Source organism: Aspergillus affinis (assembly GCF_023601865.1).
Source record: "Aspergillus affinis strain CMG 70 chromosome Unknown NODE_105_length_128453_cov_87_050859, whole genome shotgun sequence".
NCBI lineage: Eukaryota > Fungi > Ascomycota > Eurotiomycetes > Eurotiales > Aspergillaceae > Aspergillus > Aspergillus affinis.
In genome coordinates, this window is record NW_026515886.1 from 1 (window position 1) to 9,717 (window position 9,717).

Here is a 9,717-nt window from a genome sequence, read left to right on the forward strand (position 1 = left end):
GCCTGCATAGCCTGTCGTTTCAATAGATAGGCTTCATCAGGTTAATAGAATTTTGATTGATTGATTGATTGATTGATCATATGAGATCCTGCAACTCTGGGGTATACCCCTATGAGTCGAAATCTTGTTTACTCTACAACCTCGAAGGTACATACTGGAAAGTTCCAACCTGATACTTTCTGTTGTGATTTCAGAAGGAAGCTTGATTTAATTTTTTCTCATCAGAAAAGAACAAGATATATATACACAGAGTGAAGCCCAAATGGATTCCCAATCAGTCTGGATTGAAACGGAATAAACGGAATCAATTCCGTATACGAGGCCTTATCATCTCTCATGTAGAGCCTCGATTCACAACACTTCCACCTCAATCAGTCGTGCTTCGACAGGCTCCAAATGCATCGCAGTACGAACGAAGATAGCCCGACGTTGACTGGATATATTTGAAACCAGAATAACCGTAGGCGTCCTTGGTCTCTGTATCCCTACAGTAAAATGTATCTTCGCAAAGGCTTCCAGACGGACTCTCGTCGAAGTGCCCTATAACGTGAAGGAAGGGCGGTCCTTCGGGTCCAAATACCCATGACATAAAAGAACAAAGAGAGGATGGAACATGACACCAGCCATGAGGGCCCAAACCATCGTCCCAGTCATCAAATCGCCATTCTGGAACTCGAAGGTGTAGCACTCGAATACTCCCCCTAATGTTGGGCGAGGACAAAAGGGCTTTCTGGGATTGGGGGTGTGGTTAGTGGGCAGCACGTGATGAAAACACAGTTTGTCTGGCGTACCAGTATATCAAAATCATTGCAGCAAATGCCGAGAAATTCAAGGTTTAGCCCAGCCAACGGATTGTGAGAAACATCAGCCGATAGTTTCTCCGCCTCTGATGGTGTAAATGCCATCACGGGATCGCCAAGGGGTTCACTATCATGGGATAATTGCTGATAGACAAGCCTCCGCAAGGATTTTTTATGGCGCAGTGCGGAATCCCAGATCGATAATGGGTTTGAGAAGCTCACTACCGAGACATACAACTCTTCAAGACCTTCGAACGCGTCGATGAAGCTAGAAAGCGCTCTCGCGCTTTCCGTGTCCGTGTTGTCCATATAGGGATCAGATTCGACCAACAAGGATTTCAAAGAAATGGTCGGACTAGAATCTCGAATGGCGTGCAAAAGCTCCTCCCAACCTTTGCAAAGGCGAAGACTCAAGGATCGAAGTGAACCAAAAGTAAAAGTAGAACAAAACTTTTCGTGCGTCAGGAGGAAATCCATGTTAGTGAAGCAAACATATTGAAGGGTAGGAAATGCGATTCCTGGATCTTTGTCACTGATATCTGCAATTTCATTCGCGAGAACCCGTTTCATGAGATTCATAGGCTTGTGATACCAGTTTGAGACACCAATATCCAAGCGAATAAGATGAGATGAGTTATACTTTAGGGCCGAGCATAACTCGCTGATATGATCCCGGTTATCCAGCTCGGGCCATGATATATTCTCCAAATATCGAAATCCTGATAATGAAATCTTCTCGTGATCAAAGCGACAAGAGCCACCAGTCCGGAGACTAATAGACTTGAGCGTTTTCTGCTTTTCTAGAAGAAGGCCAGAAGAACCAAGGAGCTCCTCGGGAACGCACATACCTAGACCCCAACTATTTCAAGAGTGCATTAGATCCTCTCTTCGCGGGGGATACTATTGGGCACATGGTACACTTACATGAAGCTCTCCAGCCTATCCGTCGTGCATCTGGCAATGACCTGCAACAGAATGTTGATGGGGTATCTAAGGCGCCCGTACTTCCTGCGGCCGACCTTAAGGATATGCTTTGATACATTGTCAGATTCGCCACTGAGACTACTGTCTGATTCACTGTCGGGTTCACTGTCGGGTTCACTGTCGGGTTCACTGTCGGGTTCACTGTCGGGTTCACTGTCGGGTTCACTGTCGGGTTCACTGTCGGATTCACTGTCGGATTCACTGTCGGACTTGGTGTCCAAATAGGGATCTCTGTGAAAGCAACCGTACGCAACACGAGCCCGTGATTTTATCTCAATTGTTCGTAGATGGATAAGGGGGTCGATTGGATGTGTGGGTGCTTGCAATATTGCATCAATGTTGCTCCAATCATCAAAGTCCTCATCCTCCTCATCGGTCTTCAGAGTGACGGATTTATATAGGAATGGAACTGTAACGGAGTAAAAATATTTTGAAGCTCGACATAAGCTGTTGAGCTCAGCACGTTCAAGATACTAGTTCGTGCACGTAGATAAATTAGCTGTGAACGAGAGATTGGGCGTCAATCTCCACACCTCAAGCGTAATATGGATTATTTCAATTGGGAGTTTCAAAAGCATCCTGCTAATGATGATATCCAGGTGATAGTGAAAATGGAGGGCAGATTTGCGGCCCACACAGAAGACGGCGCCTATTTGTATGCTGGCAGGTGCTGCCGGCCGATAATTATTGCGCCACCCTCGCTCGACCAGCTTGTTTGGGTTTGTGGGGCCCCACCTTTTTATCCATGCCCTTTCAACATTACTGTTCTGTTTCTCTTCGATGTTAGATTGCTCACGCTCACCCTAATCCTTGCCATTGTTATTTGCCGTGGAAGGCCTCCTCTGCTATGATTTGCCATAATGGCGAAATGAATGACTGCGGTGCGCTGCGGTCCGGGACCCACTCGCCGCAGCGCTTCAATCATAGTATCCTGCCCGCAACGGAACCCGCCCATTGCTGGCTGCCTCAAGCGCACATGATCACCACAAAAAGTGGCCACAGGCCACACCGGTAGCAGGTAAGTCGATGCCTTTCTGGAAGGACCAAGTAAGTCCAGGCAAGCGAACACATGGTGTAGGGGGACCAGTGCTTAGGCTATGTACCAATGCCTATTTCAGCGACCATGCGATGGAGTCTATGATTCTGAGCTGGTGTCGGAGCCACATTAATTTCCGGTGTCATGAGTGGCAGGGTTAGACAGTCTCAGTGCGGCCTGTTTGTTTACCTGACTCACTATCAAGCCGCAGCTCATTGGCCGCTTAGACCCACCTTCTCAGGAGGCGATCCCGCAGCCAATGAAAGTTACTTATGAAGTCTAGCTAATTGGCTGTTAGCTGGTAGAAATGTAGAGTTCTTACTGGGGCCCTCTTCAGAAAGGAACATTTTGCGAATGATTATCGCGCCCAAATAATTAATTCGTACACTCGGATTCGAAACCTGTTTCACCCCCGCAATAACAAAGCTTCTTCCCAAACCCTAATGCCAAGGCGCTAAAGTAGAAGCATATTTACATACAGAACATGATTTCTCAGCCTGTAATATATACTGTATCTGTCTCGTAACAGTATAATACAGTAGGTGAAAATTAGTACCAGTAATACTTGATATAGTTCATTATGTTTGATTGATTAGCATCTGTCAACCGAAATGACCGGATACCGGAAATATAAAGATCCGGATGATCAGCCATGGGTCCTGACGATCATAATTCAACTGTACGAAGTATTGTATGTTCAGGGGATACAGATGGAAATACTTAAGGAGCAAGAGATTGCAGATAGTCAAAGAATTCAGACCCTCATTCATTCGTTTTATGACCACCACCTTTGGTGTGTATGAGAAATACCGATTGTGTTTGACAGCATCTTAATTCTGGTGTCTGTGATCCACAGAACTCTCTCTTCTTCCCTTCTTGGCCTTTTTGGACCTCTTCTTCTTCTCTCCCTGTCGCCCATGATAGCATGATAGCGCTGGCTGGCCAAAATGCACAAGCCGCTACCTCGAGGTTCGAGCAGAGGATCCGCTGCTTGGCGGTGCATCACGTTACTTTACGTTGGGAACCTGGAGGTCTCAGAGGTGAAGTCGTCACACGTGATTCAATAAGGCTTGGCATCACACGAACCCCGCTCGCTCAGAACGTTCTGTGGCAGAAATATGTGGGTCTACCGAGAAGCGTTTATTCAACCAAGGAATATGATCGTTTTTCAACTGAATGAAGGTCTTGATTCAACTAACTATACGATAAAGAAGCCGATATTTATGCAATTTGGGAGGCTTCCTGATCGACAAAACAAACGATATATCACGATAATACTGTCCCGAAAAATGCCGTATAAATGCAATAAAACTGCAATAAAAACACAATGACAATGCAATATTTATGCAATGAATCAATCGGCCAAGAAAGGCGATGATATAAGCGGTTTAGTCATCTCCCGCGGCCACACGTTCTTTGGTGCCTGATCCAAATGTCCAAGTACATAACCATCCCTTGCAGTGTGTGCCCATATCTGCTCCCACGGTTCGATTGTTGGGAATTTTTCTCAGGTACCCAATGTATTTCTCAGATCTTCTGTCAAGTTATGGAAACAACAAGACTGACTCTTAGTCGCATGTTAGGAGATGGACTGGCTTTCCCCATGAATTTATACGTGGCTCGAGTGCAATAGATCTGTTTCCACTCTATTGACAAAATGAACTTCACTCACGGGGACTACACAGTCGCATGGATATGCGCATTATCTCTGGAACTGGAGACCGCAAAGTCTGTGTTAGACAAAGTTCACCTTCCTCTGCCTCCCGCAAAATCCGACGACAATAATTACACACTTGGCGAAATTGGTAATCATAATGTGGCAGTGGCTTGTTTGCGATCTGGTATATATGGAAAGGTATCCGCTTCAATGGTAGTATCGCAGATGCGTTCCACCTTCCCAAATATTCGTTTTGGCTTGATGGTTGGCATTGGAGGTGGAGTTCCCAGTACTGGGTCTGACATTCGCCTTGGTGATGTTGTGATCAGCAAGCCAACAGGCCGCTCAGGCGGTGTTATCCAATATGATTTTGGCAAAACTCACCGTGATGGAGAATCTTAACATAATGGCTCACTTGATAAACCCTGTCCCGAGTTGCTAACCGCTCTGACTCAGATACAGAGCGATGGCTTCTCACGAAAATACCAAGTCAGGGGTATAATCAATGCAGTACACCAAAGGTGCAAGCAGACAACAATATATCCGACCAAATGATGACTGGTTATTCAGAGCTACATATGAACATCCAAATGGCACACCAGATTGTACTACGTGCGACCGGAACCAGGTAGTAGACCGTAATCCCCGAGAAACCGATATACCTGAATTTCATTATGGGTTGATCGGTTCCGGTGATCAGGTCATGAAGAATGCCAATATTCGAGACTCTATTGCACAGGAGTTTAACTTGCTCTGCTTCGAAATGGAAACTGCTGGCTTGATGGATCAGCTACGGCCCCTAGTGATTCGAGGAATTTGTGACTACTGCGACTCCCATAAAAATAAAAAGTGGCAAGAGTATGCAGCTCTAGCTGCTGCTGCTTATGCCAAAATGTTTCTGTCGGGAATCCCTGCGGCCCCAACGATCAACAGTAGGGTTCCTTAATATTCTGTTCAGACTAATATAGGATGCTGCTAACTAATAGACCAGTTGATCTCAAATTACAGGAATACTATGAGAGGAACAATCGTCTAAAGATTAAGCGCCTCTCTGGAGACTTTCTAGACATGGAGCAATGCTACATCAATCTTTCAATAATCGAATACCGTCACAAGGACCGCAATACGAAGCTACAGGAAAAATTACTATCAAGCTTTTCACTACTCAGTCGCATAAAGATAATAGCCGATAGTCCTGAAAGGGAAGTCACATTCCCGACTTATTTCATGACCGAAAAGGTCCGGATGGCCAAATGATCCAGCCAAGGCGGATTCTAATCCGAGGACGCGCGGGTGTCGGGAAATCAACACTTTGCAAGAAGATTGTGCATGACTTCTATCGCCAACAGATGTGGTCGTATGATGGCTGCAGTGATGCTGCAATACTTAGTAAGTTGGCACGAAGGCAGGTGACATGCTGCGGGTGCTTCGCCATGCTTCAGGCGGGGAAATTTTTGTTTTCCCTGTCTCCCTCGCCCACCCTCCGCTCCCCTGTGTCTGCCTGGCTTCGATTTGGCTTCGAACGATGGAAACATGTGCAGGTTCCAACTGTGCAAAGGGGTTTGCACACCCTCTTCAGTCAGATCTCGTTCAGTCAAACCCTACTCAAGCGGATCTTCTTCAAGCGGGTCCTGTCCAAGCCGATCAAGTGGATCCTGCTGAAGAATCACCCAAGCTCCTATCAATACGGTGGGCTGTCGGCGAGCGATGGTGGTACGGCTCAAAGTAAGTCCCTTTCAAGACGTGGCAATAAATGCTGATCAATTAGTTACACGGGTTCTCTCCTTTTCAACACAGGCGCCTTCATCCTGCCAGCAATCTACGGCACACTCGTGAAGATCTGGGTCGCGAATATTGACGCCTCTCTAGTCGTCACAACGGATGTTTATACCTACATTGGAACCATCACGGAAGTCATCAATGAAGGTCTACCGCGCGCAGTATGGTCCACAATCGCCGACAAGGAAGCACGAACCATTTGCCTAGTGGAAGAAAATTAAGGTCAAGGGTTGAATAATGATTTGCCTTTGGAAGACGTTTTCGCTGTAGAATTCTGAGATATGAAAATATCAGAGATATCTGTTGGAACAATATTGTCAACCAGACCAGAGAGGTGGAGTATCCTGACCTAATCCACATACCGCACAGCACCTTGCTTGGCCTAGACTTGGCCTACCATTCCAAATGACATACCAAGGGATCAGGAATGCATAGGTGTAAACAAGTGGAACTATGAATAGCTAGGCAGATTGTAGTTTAGAAATGACACTTCACTTTTACCCACCGAGCATAGTTGAATCGATAGGATATCTGCTTAGGGCAATGACCAAGTCAACCGACAGGTACATTGTTCCTGTGATCAACCTATCTCATGTCATTAGATCATACAAGGCCGTGATCGACTCTAAGACACCTACATATGAGAACCATCGAGGCAGGGCCAACGCTGCAAAAACAACCAGGAAGATAATGAACATGATGATGTGAAGCACCCCAACCAAGAGTTCAATCCAAGGAATCGGCTAGAATGTGTACATATTCATGAGGGCCTCCACGACTAGCATGGCAAACATAATGAGCGTCAAGTGCCAGCGTTTGGGCTCGTAGTCTTCATAGTTGACAGTGGCCAGTCCGTGGATCATCGTAGCCATCGTGTTGGCGACACCAGCCAGTAACGATACCCACGCAAACTATGTGATCCACCCTAGGTCCTTTGTCTGTTGTCGACGCTTTGATAGCTGTAAACGATCCTACCCTGCATCCAAGTGATGAATCTTCTCTGATTTGGAGGCGCGAGATGATGTGTCCAGTGATACTGCGCTCCCGCAATGGGCTGCATCGAGGCCATTTCTGCTAAGGAAGCAGACTAAGCCATGGCGCCGAAGATCACAACCACCACACCCCAGGCTAGAGCCTCAGGGCCACCATTCGTGAGCACGGCATTCAGGTTCCTGGTCGCTGATTAGCCCGATGAGATAGAAAGAATGTTTTATCCCCACTCACAAAGCCTGGTTCTCCCAGCTTGACATGAACGTCAGGGAAAAGAAAAAGATTTGAGTGAAATTGAACAGTCGCTGAAATGGGTTTGGTTAGTCTCTTGCTGTTCAAACTTCAATACACTCAAGACCAACTTTTATTTGTGTCTGGTCAACAATTTCTTTCTATTTGACATGGCTTGCGTCGGTCGTAGGAGTTTGATTCTCCCCACCTCCTGGTGGTGTTTCATCGATAGAAGACTGAGTATGTTTGCCAACATGTGACGTCAATTCGTGCTGTTCCATTTCGAAATCTCTTTTCGACGGAATGAACGCCGATAAAATGCGACAACCAATGCCAGCCAATACTTGTGATATGACCCCAAGCAACGTGTTGACGAAGGAAGAATGAACATGGCTGGCTGGAGTGGAGAAAGAAAACCGACAAGCACGTTAAAATATTCCGAGCCAGGAGGGGAACGTCCAATAAATCAAGTTACAGACAGAGATCAGATGGAAAATACGATTTTCCAGCCCTTTGCCTACGGAGTACGGTGTACCCTTGCACCCTGCATGCGCTAACGAGGACACCGCACACAAATCTAGCACTTAGTTGCGTTTCAGCACCGCTGGGATCAGGAAGAAGCCAAGACGGAATGGAAGATAAACCATGGCTTCGTTCGTACCTTTGTCGACTTAGTGTTGCCTCGATATAACGCGAGCCTTTCCTGTAATGACTGGTCATACCCCTTCGATGCCACGAATCTCCCCGGCATGGCGATGGGAGAGCTACCTAGTAGGATGACAATGCTGCCTCCCCTTCTTCCAGTTACTGATAATGACCATGGCGCTTGGGCCATTGTCGTCGCCACACTCTTGCTGATTCTGGCTTTCTGGGTGACAATAATCGCCTTGATTTCCCGATTTCGCATTCTCCGCAAGTTATCCTGGACCGACATTTTTCTACCAACAGGCACAGTAAGCATCTCCCTTTTACCTTTTTTATGTGTGCTTACTGAGAAATCGATGAGTAGCTTGTTTTTGTCTCCCAGACCGTGTCTCAACATTGCCAGCAGAAACGGTCTTGGGCGTCACAAAGATACTATGGACGAGGAATCTTCCAGAACATATAGCAAGGTCAGCTAGCTAGTTCCAATGACGCTAAAACGAACACTGACCTTTTCAAGTATATCTATGCTAGTCAAATACTCTCGATCATTGTGCTCGCTTGTTCGAAAGCTGCCGTCACACTCCTCGTTGTATCCATCAAGCCTTTCGCTACCGTGCTCATTGGCTGTAGGATTGTTTTGGGATTGACGAGCATCTGGGTCGTGGTTGGGGTTGTTATATTGGCTACACAATGCGGGAGCGCAAATATATTGAGTTTGACACGGGTCAATGCTTGAACCAGGAAGCCCTTTATCTGGCACCTCGTGTCTGCCATATCCTTTTAGACCTTGCGATCGTTGCACTACCGATTGCTTTAGTATGGAGTGTGCAGATGACCGGGTGGAAGCGGCGGCAAATCTCAGCGCTCTTTGCACTCGGTTTATTGTGGGATATCATCATCTTATCCCCTGGGGTTCAGATTGAAAACTGACGATTAAAATTGTAGCGTACCTGCTATTACGATCGCTGGTCTGCTGTCGCTCAAGCCATACTTCCAGTCAATTCCGCGGGACCTGTCATGGAATGCGATCATGCCATCTATCTGGCTACAGTTCTTACAGAGCGTTTCTATCGTTTGCTCCTGCATACCCAGTCTGAAGCGGGTCCTGGCCGACCTGCAAACTGGAATGATGGCTGGAACCATCTCGGAACTCTTCGAGCTCCCTACTCAGTCGAATCTGAAATACCATCTGTAGGCGACACGGGAGGTAGGTATTATGATGCACGGCGCACTGAGTCGAGTCGTACATTGCTCGGACGCAGAGACAGTCTTGCAGATATTAGAGAGTACGCCACTATTTGCACCATCTCACACAGGCGAGAGTCTCAAGGGTCATCAAGTAGTCACGCCTCGTGGCGTATACTGATGACGAATAGAGCCCGGGTCCTGACAGGGCTAAAACTTGACAGGAAACCTCGATGAACTAGCATCAAGCCATCAAGATTGTGACCCCAAGTTTCAGCATGCAAAAGTACCGTTTCTGCGATGTATGTCGTGTTAACAGACAATATCTTCTGCAGTTAGTCAGTACTTTGGTATTATCCTTGAATCGGACGACAAACATTAACTCCTGGATTTCCCTTTCCTTAACTCCT

General features: G+C 46.7%; 5 protein-coding genes across 5 annotated transcripts; 3 read left to right on the forward strand and 2 right to left on the reverse strand.

The window, feature by feature from the left end:
- Positions 1 to 367: 367 nt before the first annotated feature.
- KD926_000195 (uncharacterized protein) lies at positions 368 to 2,739 on the reverse strand (the record flags this gene model as incomplete). The annotated part of the gene is made up of 4 exons (XM_053104128.1): positions 368 to 730; positions 792 to 1,659; positions 1,725 to 2,161; positions 2,587 to 2,739. 4 exons carry the CDS (start codon positions 2,737 to 2,739, stop codon positions 368 to 370), a joined length of 1,821 nt encoding a protein of 606 aa, XP_052952528.1.
- Positions 2,740 to 4,477: 1,738 nt separating this feature from the next.
- On the forward strand, positions 4,478 to 4,879 carry KD926_000196 (uncharacterized protein; the record flags this gene model as incomplete). The annotated part of the gene is made up of 1 exon (XM_053104129.1): positions 4,478 to 4,879. The coding sequence occupies one exon, from the start codon at positions 4,478 to 4,480 to the stop codon at positions 4,877 to 4,879; it is 402 nt and encodes a 133-aa protein (XP_052952529.1).
- A 103-nt stretch (positions 4,880 to 4,982) lies between these two features.
- KD926_000197 (uncharacterized protein) lies at positions 4,983 to 6,477 on the forward strand (the record flags this gene model as incomplete). The annotated part of the gene is made up of 4 exons (XM_053104130.1): positions 4,983 to 5,409; positions 5,469 to 5,716; positions 5,827 to 6,202; positions 6,275 to 6,477. 4 exons carry the CDS (start codon positions 4,983 to 4,985, stop codon positions 6,475 to 6,477), a joined length of 1,254 nt encoding a protein of 417 aa, XP_052952530.1.
- An 866-nt stretch (positions 6,478 to 7,343) lies between these two features.
- Positions 7,344 to 7,758, reverse strand: KD926_000198 (amino acid permease; the record flags this gene model as incomplete). Its single annotated transcript, XM_053104131.1, has 3 exons — positions 7,344 to 7,428; positions 7,481 to 7,551; positions 7,648 to 7,758. 3 exons carry the CDS (start codon positions 7,756 to 7,758, stop codon positions 7,344 to 7,346), a joined length of 267 nt encoding a protein of 88 aa, XP_052952531.1.
- A 1,054-nt stretch (positions 7,759 to 8,812) lies between these two features.
- Positions 8,813 to 9,317, forward strand: KD926_000199 (uncharacterized protein; the record flags this gene model as incomplete). Its single annotated transcript, XM_053104132.1, has 2 exons — positions 8,813 to 9,006; positions 9,068 to 9,317. 2 exons carry the CDS (start codon positions 8,813 to 8,815, stop codon positions 9,315 to 9,317), a joined length of 444 nt encoding a protein of 147 aa, XP_052952532.1.
- Positions 9,318 to 9,717: the final 400 nt, after the last annotated feature.